The sequence below is a fragment of the Amblyraja radiata genome, chromosome 5 (assembly GCF_010909765.2).
Source record: "Amblyraja radiata isolate CabotCenter1 chromosome 5, sAmbRad1.1.pri, whole genome shotgun sequence".
In the NCBI taxonomy this organism is placed as follows: domain Eukaryota; kingdom Metazoa; phylum Chordata; class Chondrichthyes; order Rajiformes; family Rajidae; genus Amblyraja; species Amblyraja radiata.
Window position 1 is genome coordinate 77,853,856 of NC_045960.1, and position 23,641 is coordinate 77,877,496.

At 41.8% G+C, this 23,641-nt stretch overlaps 1 protein-coding gene across 1 annotated transcript in view; it reads left to right on the plus strand.

The window, feature by feature from the left end:
* The window catches only part of nbas (NBAS subunit of NRZ tethering complex), a 267,026-nt gene that overhangs the window by 44,631 nt on the left and 198,754 nt on the right, over positions 1 to 23,641 (plus strand). Inside the window, exons 15-21 of the mRNA XM_033021570.1 lie at positions 3,341 to 3,595; positions 5,615 to 5,740; positions 6,234 to 6,385; positions 8,315 to 8,452; positions 9,026 to 9,104; positions 10,074 to 10,178; positions 12,215 to 12,351. Coding sequence (XP_032877461.1) covers positions 3,341 to 3,595; positions 5,615 to 5,740; positions 6,234 to 6,385; positions 8,315 to 8,452; positions 9,026 to 9,104; positions 10,074 to 10,178; positions 12,215 to 12,351 — 992 coding nt within the window. The remainder of the gene's footprint in view (positions 1 to 3,340; positions 3,596 to 5,614; positions 5,741 to 6,233; positions 6,386 to 8,314; positions 8,453 to 9,025; positions 9,105 to 10,073; positions 10,179 to 12,214; positions 12,352 to 23,641) is intronic.

The following is a 23,641-nucleotide window of genomic DNA, read 5'->3' on the forward strand; positions in this document are numbered from 1 at the left end:
AAACGGGGAATTACAGACCAGTTAGTCTAACATCGGTAGTGGGGAAACTGCTAGAGTCAGTTATTAAAGATGGGATAGCAGCACATTTGGAAAGTGGTGAACTCATTGGACAAAGTCAGCATGGATTTACAAAAGGTAAATCATGTCTGACGAATCTTATAGAATTTTTCGAGGATGTAACTAGTAGCGTGGATAGGGGAGAACCAGTGGATGTGGTGTATCTGGACTTCCAGAAGGCTTTCGACAAGGTCCCACATAAGAGATTAGTTTACAAACTTAAAGCACACGGCATTGGGGGTTCAGTATTGATGTGGATAGAGAACTGGCTGGCAAACAGGAAGCAAAGAGTAGGAGTAAACGGGTCCTTTTCACAATGGCAGGCAGTGACTAGTGGGGTACCGCAAGGCTCAGTGCTGGGACCCCAGCTATTTACAATATACATTAATGATCTGGATGAGGGAATTGAAGGCAATATCTCCAAGTTTGCGGATGACACTAAGCTGGGGGGCAGTGTTAGCTGTGAGGAGGATGCTAGGAGACTGCAAGGTGACTTGGATAGGCTGGGTGAGTGGGCAAATGTTTGGCAGATGCAGTATAATGTGGATAAATGTGAGGTTATCCATTTTGGTGGCAAAAACGGGAAAGCAGACTATTATCTAAATGGTGGCCGACTAGGAAAAGGGGAGATGCAGCGAGACCTGGGTGTCATGGTACACCAGTCATTGAAAGTGGGCATGCAGGTGCAGCAGGCAGTGAAGAAAGCGAATGGTATGTTAGCTTTCATAGCAAAAGGATTTGAGTATAGGAGCAGGGAGGTTCTACTGCAGTTGTACAGGGTCTTGGTGAGACCACACCATGGAGTATTGCATACAGTTTTGGTCTCCAAATCTGAGGAAGGACATTATTGCCATAGAGGGAGTGCAGAGAAGGTTCACCAGACTGATTCCTGGGATGTCAGGACTGTCTTATGAAGAAAGACTGGATAGACTTGGTTTATACTCTCTAGAATTTAGGAGATTGAGAGGGGATCTTATAGAAACTTACAAAATTCTTAAGGGGTTGGACAGGCTAGATGCAGGAAGATTGCTCCCGATGTTGGGGAAGTCCAGGACAAGGGGTCACAGCTTAAGGATAAGGGGGAAATCCTTTAAAACCGAGATGAGAAGAACTTTTTTCACACAGAGAGTGGTGAATCTCTGGAACTCCCTGCCACAGAGGGTAGTCGAGGCCAGTTCATTGGCTATATTTAAGAGGGAGTTAGATGTGGCCCTTGTGGCTAAGGGGATCAGAGGGTATGGAGAGAAGGCAGGTACGGGATACTGAGTTGGATGATCAGCCATGATCATATTGAATGGCGGTGCAGGCTCGAAGGGCCGAATGGCCTACTCCTGCACCTAATTTCTATGTTTCTATGTTTCTAGGATGAAGTGCAGGTCCAGATTGACTGCGTCATCCACAGATCTATTGGCCCAATTTGCAAAATGCAGAGGGTCCAGCAGGGGGGTTGTGATATTTTCCAGCACATGCCTTTCAAGGGTCTTCATTTTTTCCCCCAAAATGTCTTCATGACTACAGTGCGACAAGCCTGTAGTCTTTAAGACCAGTAATCCTTGCCTTTTTGGATACTGGGACAATAGTGGAGAATTTGAAGCAGGCAGGGACAGTAAGTCTTTGCAGGGACTGATTAAAAATGAGTAATTGGGTGTGAAGTGGTGATTGGAGTGGGTTGGGTGTAGAAGGGCCCAGTCTTTGCAGACTGAGGTCAGGCTGTGAGTGGGTGTGAAGTGTTGGTTGGGGTTGGAAAGGGTCCACTCTTTTCATAGTGGAGTCTTGCCTTAAGTAGGTGTGAAGTGGTGAATGGGAAGGAGAGGGTGCAGGGTCCATTCTTTGCAGACTGGGGTCTGGCTGTGTTTGTTGGGGAGGGGGTTTCAGGGTTACGTTTCTGATTTTCAAACCTGCAGTAAAACTCATTCAGGTCGTTCATCAGCTGACGATTGTCCTAAGTGCGGGGGGCTTTCCTTTTATAGCTGGTGATTTCTTGCATGCCCTTCCAAACTGAAGAAGAGTCACTAGCTGAGAATTTGCTCTTCAACTTCTCAGAGTACCTTTCCTTGGCATTCCTCTTCTCAGCTCTTTATCGATTAGACTATCTTTTAACTCTTTAACAATTAGGCTATTGGCTTGACGCATATGTGCCCCCTCCTCAGCAGCAACATCATCAACGGACTACTATGGACAGATCCATGATGACCCTGAAAACATGCAGATTTTTGTAATATTCAAATTATATTAAAAAATATGCTGCAAAAAGAGTCACAAACTTTTTGGAATTCATATTTTTCAGTATTATTATCAAGGCAAAGAAAGCAGTTCCAATTGTTTGATATTATTTGATATTATTCATGAGGAAATAATATAATAGCTTTAAAACCTACCTCAATTTTACAATCTCATTAAAAAATATTCCCCCTTTCCCTCTCCCCTCCCCCAACTCTCTCCCCCTTCCCCTCTCTCTCTCCCTCCCTCTCACATTCCCTCTCTTTCTAGCGGGGGGGGGCAAAGATGAAGGTGGCTGGGCCGGCGTGGGTCAGCGTGGGCCCAGCGGGGGTGGCTTGGGCCCCGGCGGCGGGGGGAGGCGAGGGCAGCGGGCCCCGCCACAGCGGCGTATCGTGTTGGGGTTACAGCCGCTCCCGCCCGGCGACGGGAGGAAGGTCTCCTGGTCGCCATGCTGGCCGATGGCGAGGCTCCGACGCCGCGGATCGAAACGCTAGACCGTGCGGGCGGGTGGGTAGGCCGCGCACCGCACCCCCCCCCCCCGACGCAGCGGATGGAAACACTGGACCGGGCACACCGCACCGCACCCCCCCCCTCTAACTACATACTTGATGAATGGGAAAGAGAAATATACATTACAGACATTGCTAGATCTTTGGGAACAACTTGTTTTTTATTTTGCCACTGAGTGGAATATCTGGCCCATTATGTGAATTGAATAAGAAAGATTATTTAATATATACAAATGTTAACTGCATGGATCTTATTATATCCCTGCTTACTTGTCCCTTGGTGCATGTTAGGGTTTTAGTATTTAACAAGATGGTGTGGATATTTAAATGCTTAAGGCTTCCACGATCCATTGTAATGTGTATTGTATTATCCATTTCAATATCCTCCGAAATAGGCTAGCAGACCTCACCATTGTTTGTAGTGGCAAACATAGTTTAAATTTACTGCATGTTACAAGTTCCTTCCAAATTTGAATCCAGGTGTTAAATAGGTAATGCATGTTCAAGTAATTGGCTTCATTTAAATGTAAAATTTCAATTGTTGCACTTTGCAGTGTGAAGTAAAGCTAGCTCTCAAGAGGCATCGTATGGAAAATAATTCATTAGACGATGATGGTGAGGAAGACTCTGACTCTGATGATGAATGTTCTGCCAAGGCTCGATACTTTGGCTATGTAAAGCAAGGCCTGTATTACTTGACAGAAATGGAGCGATTTGCGCCACCTCGAAAGCGACCACGAACTATCACCAAAACCTACAGGCTAGTAAGTTTGAGGTCCACAACTCCAGAGGAGCTTTATCAAAGAAAGGTCAGTATAAAGATGAAAATGAAAATGACCAAGAAATATATTGAAGAGTTATTGTAAATCTAATTCAAAGTAATATTGGCAATTGTGCTAGATTAATTTTTGTTGATTCTTATATTTATCTATGAACAGCATTGCATGATGAATGTAGTAATTAAATATTACCGAATTACAATGCTGTAAGGAGCAGACACCAAACATCTAAACTTAATGCTGGAGATATGCAAAAAGTCAGATAAAATCTGTGGAAATAGAAACCGTTAATGTTTTAGGTTAATGACTAATGTGCTCTTTCCAAAAATCCTTTTGCTTGTCTTCAGAGGTCTTGGTTTTGTGACCATCATGACTGCAAACTGCCCATCGGACCATTTTGTTGGGCAATAAGTTATTAAATCACTTTATTTAATATTACACCCCATTTTGCAAACATCTAAGTTTTTGATCTTAATTTTAACCTTGGATACATTTCTTTGATCGCACTTAAAATGTAATCTACTTAAATATGTATCAGATTTTTCCACCAAAGGTTTTTGCCTTTGGGTTTCTAATCTCCCCGTGCTTGTTTGGCATAAAAAATTGTGTTCCAACAGATTTCCCTTGTGTGTTTTGATTTGGCAATTGCCGCTCATATTTGGAATGACAACACCAAGTCTGAAGAAGGGTTTCGGCCCGAAATGTTGCCTATTTCCTTCGCTCCATAGATGCTGCTGCACCCGCTGAGTTTCTCCAGCATTTTTGTGTACCTACTAAGTATGCATCTGCATTCAGCAATTTATAGCATCCTCCCACTGGAGAGCATACACAAAATGTACAACTTAGTATAATTTCTCGGCTGCGACCAGAGCTGTGTAGGCAACTCCTCAGGAAATTAACAGCTAGATAATTAATACTGTTGTTGAATGTAAACAGATCAATTATACTAAATCCCCAAACTTAATTATTGCTGCTCAGAAGGAAAAAAATGACAGACATGTTATCTGTACTATAACACTCTCAATTTAACCTGATAAAATCCCATAATTATTATCAAGTCTATTTCTTTCATGATTAATCACAAGTGTTGATAAATATTAAGATTCCAAATAAATAAACGTTCAGCATCTCCAAATATGTCGCTGATAACTTCAATCTGCTTAGGAAAATGTTTCATGAATATGTCACAAGAGGTGTCAGCACTTGAGTAAAGGAAGGCTTTAGCAGTCGTCTCCACCACTTCTGCGAGAATCCAGTTACTTGCCAACTATAGAAAGCCCTATTGAACTCTTGTAAATGTCATGTCCACTTAAGGTGTTAAATCTGTTTCCGTGACCTTGATACCAATTGAGACCTCGCATTTCAGAGTTATGCATAACAAATTATTTTGTTTTGGGAACTTTTTGACTATAATGAAAAAAGGACAATAATCCACCAATGGCAGAAGTCTGTTGTGGATTCATATTTTTGAGTAAAGATCTTTTTGTCAGAATTGAAGGAAGGCAAGGCAAACCAGCTAAAGTGAGCAGGTGTCCTTCACGGAAGGAGAATTAATATACCAGGCAGAAACAACGAAATACAGATGCTGCATTACCAAGCAAAGACACAAAATGCTGGAGTAATTCAGTGGGTTTGGCAGCATCCCCAACATGGATTGGTGACGTTTCAGTTACGGACCCTTCTTCAGAATCAGTCTGAAAAAGGGTCCTGACCCAAAACATCACCTGTCCATGTTCTCAAGATGTGCTGTCTGAACCGCTGATTTACTCCATAACTTTGCATCTTTCCTAATGTACCAAGAATTATTTTATAAGAATCTGGTAGTTATATGATGAGCATTACTGCTAATATGTTTTTATTCCCTTTTTCTATATCAAATTAGTGATTTAAAGTATTTAATCTATTTTTGATGTTAATTACTTTGTTTAAAACAAACACAACAAAAAGTGATTGTATTGGGCAGAAATATTTTCGTTTTAGATTTAAGAGATCATAAATCAGAATATACATAATGTGTATTTGCCTTACTTTTAAATAATATTTCTTCAGATTGATAGTGAAGAATATGGTGAAGCTTTAGCTCTTGCAGAAGCCTATGACCTTGACAGTGACCTAGTATATCAAAGACAATGGAGAAAATCGCCTGTTAATATTGCATCTATTCAGGACTATCTGGTATGTTTTATACAAAAGGTTTAAATGTTTCACTGCAAAGTACCTAATTTTGCATGAATTCATTTTTCTTACAATTTTTTTGCATAAGAAGTGTTGTTTTGCTCAGATATTTGCTCTATTTTGTATGATTACGATAATATCTTTTCAGCTCGAATAAATCAAACTTCCTTTGTGCATCTTGAACCCACTTAGAAAGTTTGCTTTAATGAACTTTCCAGATAACTTGTCCCATCTACCATGATCCTTTTGTATTTCAGAGATGAGTCTGAATTCCTCACTTGGAGCTTTTTTACCTTCTAACAAAGAGCAATACAATTTTTGGAGTTATTGCTTTATGGTTATGAGGTTCATCTCTCATAATGAGCCCCGCAAGTGTTGCCTCAACTCCACTGGTTTTTGAATTGTATTTTCAATGTTTCTCATCATGCATTGTCAAATTATACGGTTTAATTGTTATTCATTTAAGATTTGTGACTTCTCATTCTACTTTTAGAGTAAAATTAAAAAACGTTCCTGGGTTCTGCACGAATGTGTGGAAAGAGTTCCTGAAAATGTTGATGCGGCCAGAGAGTTGCTTCAGTATGGACTAAGAGGCACTGACCTTGAGGCACTTATTGCCATTGGGAAAAGAGAAGATGGAGGCAGGTTTGTCACTTCATTTTTAGGCTGTTTAACTTTCTCCTCTTTTCCCACTTGTGTCATGTAACATTTAGTTATATTTCCCAGTATAATAATAATAATATATTTTATTGTCATTGCACATAGGTGCAACGAGATTTGGTATGCAGCTTCCATCCGATGTCATAACTTAAACAACTAATAAAATTTAGATAAAATTTAGATACCCCTAGAAACATGATTTATAAAAAGAAAAGAACAGTAAAGCAGTCTAAAGTGCAAATATGTCTGTGCCGGGTCGATGTGCGACGTGACCATCCGAGGGAGACAGTTCATGGGGGTGGGGGTGGGGCACACAGCAGGGACGGTTCAGAGCAGCGATAGCTCTGGGGGTGAAGCTGTTCCTGTGTCTGGAGGTGTGGGCGTAGATTGCCTTGTAATATCTGCCGGAAGGTAGGAGTTCGAACAGACTATTACAAGGGTGTGAGGAGTCTTTGTGGATGCTGACGACCTTCCTGAGGCACCGTGTGTAGTAGATGCCCTCCAAGGCTGGTAGCTGTGTCCCAATAATCTTCTGCGCTCTGTGGACGACGCGCTGAAGAGCTCTCCTCTCCTGTATGACATTTATTTTAAAATTTCCAAAGTTATTAAAATCTATAGGTGAAATTTTCCTATTTGTTTTGCTTTTGGTTTTGGTTAAAAACTGCATTAAATTATTTTGTGTATGATAAAGAACTTTGTAGCAAGCATATCTTGTTTTGACATGGGTCAATATTTTCAAGTCAAGTCAAGTCACTTTTATTTATATAGCACATTTAAAAAACAACCCTCGTTGGCCAAAGTGCTTTACATTGGTGGAGGTACTAACGTTATACAACAGTGGTTCATAGATTAAATACAAACCTCACTACATACATATAGCCCTCGCTCAGAGGACGTCAAGAAAGGCTTGGGAATAGAGGTGAGTGTTAAGTCTCGCCTTAAAGGAGTCGATGGAGGCGGCAGTTCTGATGGGAAGAGGGATGCTGTTCCACTGTCTAGGAGCTGCAACCGCAAAGGCGCGGTCGCCCCTGAGCTTATGCCTAGACCGCGGGATGTTCATTAACCCCAAGTCGGCCGATCTGAGGGACCTGGAGGTGGTGTGGTGGGTAAGCAGACTTTTGATGTAGGTGGGGGCAAGCCCATTGAGGGCTTTGTAGACATAAAGGAGGATCTTGAAATTTATATGGAACCGCACAGGGAGCCAGTGGAGAGAGGCCAGGATTGGGGTGATGAGGTCTCTTTTTCGGGTGCCCGTCAGAAGTCAAACTGCGGCATTTTGGACCAGTTGCAGGTGGGACAGGGAAGATTTGCTGATGCCAGTGTAGAGGGAGTTGCAGTAATCTAGGCGGGAGGTGATAAATGTGTGGATGATCTTTTCGAGGTCTTCAAACTGGAGGAATTGTTTTATTTCTCATTCCTGATTATTTTTATTTAGTTTTTCTTTCGTAGTTCATTTGTTATACATTAAAAATATTACTGCAGTTTGCAAGGTGGTAAATGATCTTAATGTATTCTATACTCCTGTTTTAGTCTAATTTATTTCAAATAAGATTTGCTTTACTTTTACGTTTACCAGTAAGTAGGTTGCAATTTATAACAGCATATTCAGAACTTTAGATTCAAGGCACAATGGTACCACTTTAATTATTTGAATCTCATTAGTAGAAAAAGTCAGATATCTTAATCGCACCCATAAAATCCACTGTTTTATTGCAACCCCTGGAAAATATAGGCCATAGGAGCAATAATTTTACACAATGTTAAAAAATCAGTCAGTAAAATGGCATATTAATCTGTTATCTGACAGAATTATTGCAGTTCATTACAAAGGTGGCAGGTTTATAACTGTGTGTATAATGGAATTTGAAACACCACATGTTTCTTGGGAGAATTTTTCATTTTCACATTTAACAGATTCATTTTGCCTGGAGATGTGGACATTGATGAAATCCCCTACGAGGATTACATGTCATCAGTTGAAGAGATGCAGAAAAGGAAGGAGAAAGAGGCTAGAAAGAGGCAGGAGCTGCTACAGATGGTGGATTTTTCCATGTAAGTCCATGTGTTGCATTATTGCCCCGGCTTTCAGTTCCCAACAGCAAGTGGTAAAGTTAAAAATTGAGTAGAATTCTTTAAAAAAACAAAAAAAAAACACAATTTTATTATTATCTTTGCTACTCCTCTTCTCTCCTCCTATGTTATCTACCATGGTAGAGCATAGGGATTTAATTTATATCTATCTGCTGTGACTGATCTGACCTTGTACATTGCACAAAGTTTCCAATGCAATTCCAGTCAATTAAAATTTTCTGGAATTTTGTCACTGCTGGTAGCCTCAGCAATTAAGGTTAAATTTATTATTTCCTTGGAACCCTACTTTGACTGGTTTATTGCTTTGTAGCATATTACCCTTGGCCAACAGGTTGCATTTTAATGTTACATCAATTGTCTATACAAAGTTAAATTCAAGCTACGACTTTTGTGACTCATGGTATATTTCTGGTACCCAAAAATATGTATCATTCCATATATGTGACAAAGGATTGTTTTGGGAGCATCAAAGTAGATATGACAATCTGTAAAAAGATGAGGCACACAGAAACCTAATAAGCTTTCTGTTCTCAGGCTGACGCTGGAACAGAAGGAGTTTTGCCGTTGTAGATTGAAGTTGTTGGCCTACTTAAACCGCCTAGCAACATATGAGGTATGAAAATCACTTTTCAAAATATAAAGTATAAATGTTTATTCTGTAAATAATTAAACATAAAAACAAGATGCTGGAAACATTCAACACGCTCGGCATCATTTATCAAAGAGTAACGGTTTGGATTGAAAACCTTTCACCCTTCAGATAATCGTGGGACCTTGTCTGATGAACGGATGGTCAGATTTCCAGCGTCAAGATTTTTGAAAAACAAATTAATGTCTTTAATATGCCTGACTTCCAAAGGAAGTTGTAGCTTTGCAGGTTGTTTGAGTTTATTGCTGTTCACTTTATTAAAGCTTTATTACAGACACAGGTCCATATAACACATCAAACAGAAGAAAAAAAAAAAAAAAAAGAAGATACAAAAACACATTAAAAAAATTGCATATTAGCCTATAAAATATACAAGCTATTGCACCAATGCAGTCTTAGCCTAGAAGTGAATCTATAGCAGCTTTTCAGAGGGCTGACTAGGGCTTCAATTATATGGTTCTCTGACTTGTCCAGACGACACATAAAACTAAACATCAGCTGTCTTAAGAGTGCCTCACAGGTTGGCACTCTAGTGGACACGAACAATTGACTGGCACTATGCCACCTAGGGACACAAAGCAGCATCCTTATTGCATCATTGTATGCTACCTTGAGTCTTTGCATACTCTTTTTCTTATACTTCAACCACAACTGGGCTGTATACAACGGTGTGATGTAGGTTCTGAACAGGGAACACTTCACAGAGTCAGAGCACATATAAAACTTCCTTATAAGCATGTTCGCTTGAAGATAAATTTTACAGCGCTGTCGGTAAAGGTCTTCAATATTGAAGAGGTAACTTTGTAGAGGTACTTGGGAAATAATTGTAGTACAAAAATTCTAAAATGTTAGAAGTTAAAATACACAGACTTTTAGTACTATACACCTTTAATCTTAATTGATTGTTATAATGATTTGCGCGTCTATTCACAGGAAATCCTTGGAGGGCCTCATGTTGCAGAGCAAAGATATGATTCGGAATTCTTCAAAAAGTTTAGGAGTCAGAACATTGTATTATCAGCAAGAACATATGCGAGGGTAAGATATATTTTCTGAAAACACAAATATTATTCATGATAAGATTTATCCTGTTTGGTAATTTAATTTGGTTGGCTTTTGTCTTTCTAAAAACAAAATCAGCAGTCAAAGTAACCAAAGCAAATGGATGCTGGTTCTCTAGGACTATTTCAATACCAAACCTCTTATGGAACAGCAATGTTGGAGTTTTGTTGTTGAATGATGGAAGCCTAGGCCGGTAATGCAGTGAATGAGCACTTGAATGTCTCCATGACAGTTTGGGAGTTCAAATTGATTTTGAAAAAGCTGACATTGGTAAAAGTGGGCAAATAACGCAAAATTGTCATTAAAACGACATGGCACAGTGGCGCAGCTGGTTTTAATTAACCAGTTCAAGTAATAAGAATGAAATCTGATGAACTGTTGGGTTTTGATCTAAGTACTAAATTAGTTTATGGCAATAGCATATTTGAGCCTGTAAAAGACCCAATCTTTTGGGAACCAATAACTTTTATTCTGATTACTTTTATTTCACTCAGTTGATGAATTTGTTTTCCTTTCTTTTTGCCATTTGGGGAAAAGCACCGAGGATGAAGGATGCAGAATGTACTCTAGGAAAGTGATGGTTCAATATTGATCACCAGAGGTGACTTTGAAATGACTCTCCCTGACCTCCAACAGGTAGAGGTGCCTCGCTGAGCATCCAGCAGGCAATGAGTGAGCCGGCACAAGGGAATTCTTCTCACCAATCCATTTTTGTTTGGAGTAGCCACTCTTTAATCCTCTTGACGATCAACACGTGGCTTTATTGTGTTATCGTGCGACCTGCATGCTTTTGGTTAGATCAAGAACAGTATCACCGATTATAAACCTCTATATCCATGAGACCCAATACCTGCAAAAAAAAATTGTATCCCTCCACAATCTTTGACGTTTTTGCCCTCTGCCCCCACATAAAAAGCAAAATCATCAAGCTTGGTTTGACGATATGATTGTATGGGTTTTGCATGTGAATACATGGGGTTTCTCCAAGTGCTCCGAATTCTGCCTACATCTCAAAGATGTGATGGTTCGTGGGTTAATTAACATCTGTAAATTGCTCCCAGTGTGTAAGTAGTGGATGCGAAAGTGTTAAAAGATGAGTCAACTCAATCTCGAGCTCCATCCATTGTCCCCTTTCAAGCAATTGCAGTTTTCCTCAGTTTAAGCCTTAAATTTGAAGGAGGTAGATTAGAATGGATAAGATTAAAAAAATCAATCACTATTGGAACTCTGGCCTGGTTTGAACACACACAGTGCTGTTGTGCTTTTCCAAAACTGCTCTTTCATATCCATTTTTATGTCCATATTTCCTAGAATTCTATGTTTGAATCACTCCAGTCAATGTTTTAGTCTCATCGTTTTAAGTTAATTAATGTTATGGTGTGAACAAAAGGATAATAAATCTCAGAAAATTAATTTGTTTCTCTGGCAGTAATAAAGTTATGCACTGTACTTATTGCCATAGAATTATATTTCTGAATTTTGACTTTCAGAAGGCTGCACTTCTATTTGAGTTAAAATATAGATCAAATTAACAAAAACTTGAAAAAGATTAACTAGGTGAGCATTATCTGTGAAGAAAGAAACATTTTTTTTCCCCACCGACCTAGTTGTCATATTTGTTTTACAGAACAGTGTGAGCACGTTTTATAATGGCCGCAAACTTAATTTGGAAAAACATTTATGTAGAATAGTAGAGTAATGTCCTGTCAATAAACAATGATGTGCAAGAAAATGCTGGCAAAGCAAACTGATGTGTAGGACACCATCTTGGGATGTTCTAGTGTTGATTGCAAAAGTATTTGGCTTTCTCTTAATAGCCCTTTAATTGGAAAATGGTGAATTCATGAACCTCCTTAGTACCTTTTTTCAGATGTATTATTGTATTAAAAATAATGGGAAATTGGTTTGTGTATTAGTATTTTTCGAGTAGGAATGAAGTCAATCAAAGTAGAATTATTTGGCGGGGTGTTTCAATGGTGTTGATAAATGTGATTTCTTCCTTTTTAAAATAGGAGAGCAATATCCAGGCTTTAGAGATTCTGTTCACTTACCATGGTACAGATCTGCTACCTCACCGGCTGGCCATTCTTTCAAACTTTCCTGAATCAACAACGCCTCATGAGTACTGCTTCCTTCTGCCAGAAGCTAGGTAGGATATCCAAACGTACATGAAGCAGATTTATTCCTTTGTACTGAATATATCTTGTTAAATCTATCTCGTTTTTTGTGAGTTCTTTTGAAATTTAATTTGAAATTGATCTTCAACAGAATTATAATTTGTTCCTTTTGTGCAAAAGATCCCAAACTAGCAGAAGTGATAAGTGTACTTTATTAGAACATGGGTACATTGTGATTATTTTTATTATTTTATTATTAATGTAATCATACTCAAACAATATATCTAAATCACTGAAAATTGTGAAGTTTGGTTCAAATGTGGTAGTCATTTTTAACTTCACAATACATAATGAAAATTAAAACAGGAATATTGTGCAAAGCAAACGTTTAAAAAAATCAAATAAAAAAATCAAACAACCAACCTGAAACAAAGAAATTGCTTGTACCACCTGCCTTGGTGCCTTGAGGATTCAGTATATAGGGTGGTATTATGCAGTCTATATCATTTAGCTATCCTATTTAGCATTAGCATCACCTAAATAAACTAGGTTCCATAATGACAAACCCCACTCACCCACTCCATGCCCTGAAGGTGATCAAGAGCAGCATCTTCAGCCAGAGGCTGATTGCACCAATGTGCAAAACGGAGAGATACAGGAAGTCCTGTTTACCAGCTGCTATAAGACTTTATAATGAGCATAAATAACTGCACTTTTTTAAATTAATTGTATTTTAACTTGTATTTTAACGTATTTTAACTTGTTATGTATGAAAGCGTGGTGTTATGTTTGTCTTGAAGCTGTCGTGGCACTGTAATTTCCTGAAAAGGATTATTAAAGGAATAATCTAATCTAATCTAATCTCTGTTAAGATTTATGAAATAGTTTGTGACAGACTGTTAAAATAGAAGGCAATTCATCAAAAAGCAAAAGAAAAAGTTCAGAAGCTGAAAAACAAATTAACTCTGGAAATACTCTACAAGCTCGGAAGCATTGGTGGAGATAGAAATAGTAATGTTTATCAGAACAAGTCTATGAAAGACTTGAGAAACCAAATAAATCGCATTGGGCAACTAAATATTTAGGAATATTTAAAATTACAATCTAATTTTATCTATAATTCTAATAATTTTATCAGTTAATTGAATCTTTGGCAATTTTCTGAAATTAATTTGTTTTTTGAAACAATTGAGGAAAACATCTGAACAATAATTGAAAAAATTGTATTTAATTTCATGGTTAATGTTTTCAAATATTCATGGTTTTTCTAGTTTTTTTTGCCACAATTCTACAGAGGAATAACAAAGAAAAGTTGATTTTTTTTTAGGCTAAAGTGTGTTTTTTTTATTGTACATCTTTAAGATGCTGTGGTAATGAAAATTGTTCTCCCTGAACTTTGCAAAAGAGAAAGCAATTGGGTAAAATTGATTTGGTACCCAGCTGCCTATTGAACGGGTATAAAAAAACCCACATAAGTAAATAATATACCAACGATATGAGTGTTTAATTCTCCAATTTTAGGTATGTAACCGATAAACACGCAGACACTCCCCTCCCCACTTCCCTGTGACCCAACTGGATTGGCATCCATTTCTTGCACAATCCAGCCCCTCTTTTCCCTTCTCTCCCATCCCCTTCCACCAATATCCCTTCCCCTCTCCCTACTGCAATCAGTCTGAAGAAGGGGTCTGATCCTGAACATCACATATCCATGTTCTACAGAGATGATGCCTGACCTGCTGAGTTACTCCAGCACTTTAAAATAATTCTATTGGTTTGAAATTGAATGCTGTAAACCCTTCAAAAAGAAAAATATACTTTTTTAAAAGTTTTTTTCTAACCAAAGAAATGCCAAAGGCCACCCTTTGGTCAAGTAAGTCCTGTGATGCATCTTGCACTGTCACAAGAAGATAAGTTATACTAATTGAATTGATTGTCAATTATCACTGGGAGGTTCTTGGTAAATAATGTGAAAAAAAGCAGCTAATTGCTTGCGATGAAGCTTTGTCCTATCGGATGATTGCTATGCGGTTGCTAACACTGCTTTCAGGAAATTAATATAGCTTTGACGGATGCATAATTTTGACAAATAATAAAGATATCAATTTGATATTAATCACTTTAATGGATACTAGACCAAGTGGGACCCATTGTGTCCCGTCACCTCAATGGGACACAACGGGAGGGGAGGGGGCGGCCTGCGGCGTCATACACACACTAACCAACCTCTCTCACACACACACACACACACATTGATATATTAATATTATTCAGTCACTCCTTTTACCCCATGACCCACCCTATCCACTCGCGCATAGCCCCCAACACGCAGGCGCGGCTAGAGAGGGAGGGGGGATAGAGAGCGAGAGAGGGACACAGAGGCACAGAGAGGGACACAGAGGGCGGAAACAGACGATCCGGCCTTCCCGGGGAGGAGGACGTTCCCTGTGACGGTTATAGAGGAGAGGGAGGGAAGAGAGGGGAGGGGTTGAGAAGAGGAGGTGGGGGGGGGGGGGGGAGCCAGGAAAGAGACAGATGCGGCTTGATTCTCTGGAAACCTGTGGCTGAGTGAGCGGGCGGACGGGGGATAGGAGGGGCGTGGCTTCACAAGCTGCGCCGTCAGTGAGGAGAAAACTTCTTCACCGTGTGAGCGCCGCTGAGCTGTCGAGCTGCAGAACAAAGATCCTATAACGGAGTGGAGCTGTAAGATCTTTGCTGCAGAACTTTCTCGATCTTTCTGCGCCTTTTGAAGAACGGGGGGGGTGGGTGGGCTAACGTACATCGTGGAAAACTGCGCATGAGCATTTAATAACAGCTGCATTAATCCAGAGCGGGTGAGGGGGGGGGGGGGGGGGTCATGGCCACGAGGAAAGGAATTGTCAGCAGATGGGCAGCCTTTATATTTAAAACAAATGTCAGTTTGGTGATAAATTTTAGTAAATATCTCGGATAATAATTGACCAAATTTATTGGGGATTGGATTTGTAAAATCACAAGGAAAATCTCGACTGAAATATGTAAACATTTCCCCGTTTCGGCATCTGGTTTTCGAGGAGATAAGTTTCAAATGCAAAATGACACCCAACACCCACACACACACGCACGCACACACACACATGGAGGCGCACATAGAGGGACACGGAGGCACACATAGAGGGACACGGAGGCACACAGAGAGGGACACGGAGGCACACAGAGAGGGACACGGAGGCACACAGAGAGGGACACGGAGCCACACAGAGGGACACGGAGCCACACAGAGGGACACAGAGCCACACAGAGAGCGACACGGAGGCGCACAGAGAGGGACACGGAGGCACACAGAGAGGGACACGGAGGCACACACAGAGAGGGACACACAGAGAGGGACACACAGAGAGGGACACACAGAGAGGGACACGGAGGCACACAGAGAGGGACACGGAGCCACACAGAGGGACACGGAGCCACACAGAGGGACACAGAGCCACACAGAGAGGGAAACGGAGGCGCACAGAGAGGGACACGGAGGCACACAGAGAGGGACACGGAGGCACACACAGAGAGGGACACACAGAGAGGGACACACAGAGAGGGACACACAGAGAGGGACACACAGAGGGACACGGGCAGGGGAGCTTCCTGCCTTTTGGAGCTGGGGTTTCCGGGTGTTCGCTGCCTTTTGGAGCTGGGGTTTCCGATTTGCGGCGTGTTTTGAGCGGGCGACCCTGCTGCTGCGAGCGGGTGGACGATCAAAAGCAGCAGAGAGGTTGCCGATCATGGCTTCCGCGACGGGAAGACTTTACTCACTGCGCCGGGGAGAGAGAGAGAAAGGAAGAGAGAGAACAGGGCCCGCCTGCTGCTGCGTGCGGGCGGACGGTCAAAAGCAGCAGAGGGCCGGCCGATCGAGAGGGGGGGGTGGGGGGGTTAGAATGTAAGGAAGAGATGGTGAGCCTCAGCACCATGGCCTCACAACCACGGCGCTTCAGACCCTGAGTACGGGGAGGGGGTGTGAGGGGGAGAGGGCGGAGTGGGGGTGAAGGGGGGGGGAGAGGAGGGGGAGAGGAAGGAGAGAATGGGGGAGAGAGGTGAATTGAGGGGGGGGGGGTTGTAGCCAGCGGGCAGGCGGGCGCGCGTTGGTGTCCAGCAGCGGGAGGCGTGGCGCGAGCATACTTGGAGGCATAAGTGAAGTTGTCGGCCCAATTCATTGCCTCAGGTCACGCAAGATTGAGAAAAAACAGATGCACACACTTCTGGGGGATCATTCCGATGAACGATGCGAGCATAATGAGTGTAGTCACGTTCGAAAAGACGCCACCGTTCAGCAATGTCTGAATCAAAGATCAAAGGGCTTGGGCGAGACACGAATTAGCCATAACAGATAGTAAAGGCACTGACTAATCAAAAGAAAAAGAAAACCCGATAAACTTGAACGGAGTGATTAAGACTTACTGTCTGACACGATGATTGGCAACGTAGCAGTATTCTCGGCCCTGGATGCCAAAAGCTCCTTTTGGAAGATTTCACTAGACCCAGACTCGTCCAACCTCACTACGTTTGGCACACACTTTGGCCACTTCAAATTTCTAAGAATGCCTTTCGGCATCACCTTCGCCAGTGAAGTCTTCCAGCGCACTATGAAACAATTGTTTGCGGAGTACCCGTGCGTCATCATTGTTGATGATATTCCCGTCTACGGTCGCGACTTGGCTGAACATGATGCCAATATGAAGAGAGTACTTGACCGTGTCAAAGACATTCAGCTTAAACTCAATCCACTAAAGTGCAGCTTTAGAGTTCCTGAGGTCACTGAAGTCGGACATGTTTTTACCAGCGACGGTCTCAGACCAGATCCGCTGAAAACTGCAGCTATCAACGAACTGCCGGTTCCTACTGATGTCGTGAGTTTACAACGATTCCTCGGTATGGTTATCTACATGGGAAAATGTATTCCCAACCTTCACGACATATCAGCCCCCTGCGAGAACTGACACACAAGGACGCGGCATGGTCCTGGTACACGCAGGAGCAAAGGGCTTTCACCACTCTCAAACTGCAGCTGCAAGTGCACCTACACTCTCCTAATTCGATCTGGAGTTACCAGCAACGCTCACCTGCGATGCATCCCAGTACGGGCTAGGCGCAGCGTGCCTGCAGGTCATTGCTGACGGCGATTTCAAGCCCGTGTCATATGCATCCCATACACTAACTGACACTGAACAGCGCTACGCCCAGAACGAAAAGGAACTGCTCGCAGTGGTTTTCGCCTGCATTAAATTCAAGGACTTCATCTTTGGTAAAACCGTGACCATCGAGACTGACCACCAGCAGCTGGTCACCATTTCGAACAAACCGATCCATGCTGCCCCAGCACGACTACAGCGAATGATGATGCAACTGCAACGATTTGATTTCAACATCGTCTATAAGAAAGGTAAATACACGTACACAGTAGACACGCTATCCAGAGCCCCGCGCAGAACCAACGAACAACAACTCTCCGAACAGGACAAATTCTCGGCCATGAAGGTCTCGTTTGTGCCAACTGATCGTTTAAGCAGCCTAGCTGAACACACGACTGCTGATGAGACTTTACAATTGCAGTCTACAGTCATCCTGCACGGTTGGTCCGACAAACAGTCCAACACCCCGCTCGAAATACGTCCCTACTTCCTGGTTCGTGATGAACTATTGCTACAAGATGGAATCATAGTCAAGGGCCACAAGGCAATGGCCACCCCAGCGTGGAGGCAACCCTCCAAAGGGCGCAAAGCATGTTTTACTGGCCCGGTACAACCAGATACATACGCGAAAGAACCAAAACGTGCGCTGTGTGCAAAAGCCTGAAGCCACATCAGCAGAAGCAGCCTTTACTGCCGCAACCAGTCCCTCCTCTCCCGTGGTCCTCGTTAGCCACCGACATCTGCGAGTGGCACGGGAAACACTATCTGGTTCTTGTTGACTCTTACTCGGGCTGGTTCGAAATAGACCTACCATTTCTTCAGAGACAGTGATTGAGAAGCTGCAACAGCGCCTCTGCGTGCATGGTTCTCCTGCTTTTCAGTCTGACAATGGTAGACAGTTCACCAGCCAAGCTTTTAAAAACTTTGTTAAACGATGGGACTTTCAACACGTTACCAGCAATCCTGAGTTCCTGCAGTCCAACGGACTCGCCGAACGCGCCGTTCGGAGTGCAAAACAACTCATGGAAGATCATACCTTGCCAAATCTGACGTATACCTGGACCTACTCAATCTACGGAACATTGCACGGGATCCCATACTATGTTCTCCAGCCCAACGACTGATCTCCCCAAACCTGTGCTCCCCTGCCTCTCTCCCAGCAGCAGTTGCAGCCACAAGTTCGTTCCCTGCCTGCGGTTCAGAAACAACTGCAAATTAAACGTGACACGCAGAAGTGGTTCTTCGACAAGTCCAGCAAGCCACTTAAACCTCTTGCACGTGGACAAGAGGTTCGTCTGCAAACCGACAAGGGCCAATGCACGACTGGGACACATCCATGGCCCTGCCAAAGAACCACGTTCACACCTGGTCAAAGTGGACGGAGTCATCTAGAGACTCAACCGTCAACACATCCTTCCGGTGAAGGAACCGTGTCCTGCGACTCCCTATCCTGATGCCCCGCGCCTCGTGCTCACTCCCACAGTCAGTCCAGCTTCCCCATCTCCAACCGTCATTCCTACCGCAGTCTCCCTGCGCTGTTTGGTGCCTGGCTCGCCTATTTCATCTCCCACTGTGCCTGTCGGGTCTCCGGTTGTTTCCCCACTCCCCTCCCCGGTCTTTTCTCCCGCGAAAATAGGTGAGGCGGTCTCGTACCGCACGAGGGCCGGACGGGTTTGTAGGCCACCCGTTAAATATGGCGATTTTTAATAACTTTGCTAGTATGTTCTTAACATTCCGTTTATTTTGTTTAGCCGCCGGTGTTTCTTTATTTCTACAAGAAGAGATGTAGATTGGCTATTGCATACTAGCCAATCATAGTGTTTGTTAGTAGTAGCTCCACCTAGTACGTGCTTTATAATATCAAGACGCCCCCCCATATATCAGCCAGTAGATATAACAGCTCGGAGCTGTAACGTACTGCAGATCCTATGCTGTACGTGATTTAATAAACATGTGTTGTATCTTAACGTGTGTTCGGGTCACATCATTACTCAAGGGACCTGTAATGAATGCAGAGGGCGCACTGAAAGCGGCTCCAGACATTCATACAATATAACCATATAACAATTACAATACGGAAACAGGCCATCTCGGCCCTACAAGTCCGTGCCGAACAATTATTTTCCCTTAGTCCCACCTGCCTGCACTCATACCATAACCCTCCATTCCCTTCTCATCCATATGCCTATCCAATTTATTTTTAAATGATACCATCGAACCTGCCTCCACCACTTCCACTGGAAGCTCATTCCACACCGCTACCACTCTCTGAGTAAAGAAGTTCCCCCTCATGTTACCCCTAAACTTCTGTCCCTTAATTCTGAAGTCATGTCCTCTTGTTTGAATCTAACCTATTCTCAAAGGGAAAAGCTTGTCCACATCAACTCTATCTATCCCTCTCATCATTTTAAATACCTCTATCAAGTCCCACCTTAACCTTCTGCGCTCCAGAGAATAAAGACCTAACTTATTCAACCTTTCTCTGTAACTTAGTTGTTGAAACCCAGGCAACATTCTAGTAAATCTCCTCTGTACTCTCTCTATTTTGTTGACATCCTTCCTATAATTGGGCGACCAAAATTGTACACCATACTCCAGATTTGGTCTCACCAATGCCTTGTACAATTTTAACATTACATCCCAGCTTCTATACTCAATGCTCTAATTTATAAAGGCTAGCATACCAAAAGCTTTCTTTACCACCCTATCTATATGAGATTCCACCTTCAAGGAACTATGCACGGTTATTTCCAGATCCCTCTGTTCAACTGTATTCTTCAATTCCCTACCATTTACCATGTACGTCCTATTTTGATTTGTCCTGCCAAGGTGTAGCACCTCACATTTACCAGCATTAAACTCCATCTGCCATCTTTCAGCCCATTCTTCCAATGAAGAACTAACCTGGACAACTGGAAAAGAATAAGTGACTGGTCAGCAAAAAATAGCGCATCCATTAGACTGCTTTCCCACAACTAGTGGGTCGAGTCATGTCGAGTTTGCCATATATGCAAGTACGAGGTACAGGTACAATGTAACATGCTTGCAGCAGCTTCACGAACATACAGACTTACAAATGCACAAAACAAATTCTACTTAAATTATACATAAAGTATACATAAATTACACCTTTTTTGAAAGAAAGAAAATTGTGCAAAACAAACCGGACTTTAGTGCAAAAACACAATTAGATTTTAAAAAAAGTCTATGGAAGTAGAGGTGGAGAGGCATGTTGAATTGTCGAGGTGCGATCAAGGTTTTGTAGGCTTCGTGGGATTTGTAGGGATGTAGCCGTTCCTGAACGGTGGTCGTGGGACTTCAAGCACCTGTACCTTCTACCTGATGGTATTAGGCTGTGGGCCGAGCGTCAAAAATGTGTCTAGAAATAGGATTTTGTGACCCAAGTCACCAAACTACATGACATTTTCCACAGATTTGGATGAAATATAATTGAGAAGGATGTCATAACTCGTCATTGCCGAAAGTTGCACATTAGTTAATTAAACTAATTAGAAAATGAGATCGGGAAAATAAGCGCCATCTACTGGCCAATGCCCGTATTACCCGTGTTCCAGTCCATTTAAACTATATATTATTATACCAATATATATATATATATATGTAACCTGTAAATATGAATGTAATTATATATAATTAAGTATGATTATATTATATAAAAATAATATGATGAATATCATTTTGAGTGTGTTTTTTTAATGACACTGTCGCAGAGGTCCTGCTCCTGAACCAGCCTAATTAATGGGTTAGGGCAGTTCTTGTGGGTTCCTTCCTTTACTGAACCCCAATGACTGCCAAAGTGGGGAGAGTGGGGGTAACGGCCATAGTGGGACTGGGGCAGTGCTAGGCAGGCATGTTCCAGTCGTTTTAATAGGAAATTAAATGAAACTGCAGCAGATGTCCCAGGTTTTAAGGGCTCATGAACCTGCCTAATTAAAGGGTCAGGACAGATCCTCTAGGTTTCCCCATTTACTGAACCCTGCTGACTGCCAAAGTGGGGAGAGTGGGGGTGACGGCCATAGTGGGACTGGGGCAGTGCCAGACCTGTAAGAGACCTGTCTTATTTCTGATGTAAATGTCACATCCTGGCCAAGAATCGAATGCTCTGATGTTTACTCGATGAATATTCATTTTAAGCTACAATGAGCGGATTTATGTGTGTGCAGATTTATGTGTGCATGTATGTGTGTGTTTGCATGCATGCATGGAAGTGTGCGTATGTATGTATGTGTGGATCGGTGGGTAGATTGTCGCAGTCATTCACCGGCACGCCATTATCATAAGTAATTCACTCATTGTTTAAATAATTTGACCAAATAAACAGTGAATCGATCCACATTAAAATAAAACTTTATATAATCATTTTTTTCCACAATTTATTTATTTTGTGTACTTTGAACATTTACAAATGATGCAATGCACTGGTAGGACATGCCTACGGTCAGTGTGCGACAGTTGCTGTTTGTTGACTATGACTTGTCATGGATCGAAGCAGTCTCTTTGGGGCCGGCTCATCTGCTTCACCATCAGAAACTGCCTCTTGAGGTGATTCACCTGCTTCAGGCTTTTCAGCGTCTTGAACTCAATTGAAAGAGGAAAAAGAAAACAGAAAAGGAATGAAAAGTAAAATAAATCAACATCCTCAAATATATCTTTTCATTTTTCAAAGTAACATCATATGACCATAAGTAAAAAGATTTGTGAATGAGTCCTATCATTACCTTTCTTCCTTCTAGACTTTGCTATCGCTCGATTTATTGTTGTTATGTTGCAGAAGCACTCTGCATGATAACCCGGGATACACTGCTGCCTCCTAATAATAGAAGATAATATGTGTCAGGGTGTATTTTACATCTTTTCATGTTTTATATTATGTAAGACAATATCGACATATCAATGAGGAAATTAAACATGTATGCATGTCCAGGTAGATGGGATGGCAAGTCTGCAAATTATCAAATTAGTGTTCATTAAAGCACAGTGAATGTCCACACAAAACACTTTTGTGTGGACAGGCTCTGAAGAGTGGAGGGGTAGAAGCTGCAGAAAAAAAAATCTCATATTACTTAGGTCTGCATGGACTTCGATTCATAAAATGTCAATCTCTTCTTAATGTCAATGAGACTGACATTGTAATTTACAGCCATAGATAAGACTTCAAGTTCAAGTGCAGGAGCAGAGGGTGCAGAATAGCTAGAGAAAGAAACATCTCATAGTACCTAGGTCTGCATGGACTTCAATTCATAAAGTGTCAACCTCTATTTAATGTCAATGAGACTTACACTGTAATTTACTACAATTGATAAGTTATTTCAAGTTTCAGTAGAGGCTACAGAATTTTTTTTTCTCATAGTCATTAAGTCTGCATGGACTTCAATTCATAACATTTAAACCTCTTCTTAATGTTAATGAGAATAACACTGTTACCATAGAAAAAACTAGTTCAAGTTCACATATCACCAATTCATTTCTACAGAAAAATCAACCATTTCTGACCATTTCTCACTGCAATGGAAGCCTATAAATAACAATCGATATCCCTCCGTTTTTCTCCCGTTGTCGGGGTCTGAAAACGGCCGCTACAGAAGGCACTATGTACAGCCTCCCCCCCCCCCCCCCGCCCGCGGAGATGATCCGCGGCTCCGCGTTTGCGAATCGGCGGCTTATTAATTGAGACTGCGGCTTCACTTTACCGCGAGTACCTAGGCCTCGCGATCGGAGCATGAATGAATGAATGAAGTAAGTGAATGAATGAATGAATGAATGAATGAATGAATGAATGAATGAATGAAGTGAATGAATGAATTTATTCACATTATAAAAGGGTGCAATTAAATTAATTAAACTCCATACAGATAGATTTTCATAAATTCAGACTTTAGATCTTACGTTTCAGTTAGAGTTGATTCCTGGCTTTGTGTTCCAGCACCTCAGCAGCGACTTTGCTTTCAAGGCTTTCTTGCACTTCCATCCACTTAGCAGCACTTTCTTCAGCCTTTTTAATGCTTTTCTTACTAAATACAATTACCTTGCTGCAACTTTCCACGACATTTATTCCACAGAACAACAAATCGGAATCTCCAGTAAAACAGGCATCAGTGAAGCCCCCTCAGCCATGTTGTGTGCTAGCCTGAAGCAAAGC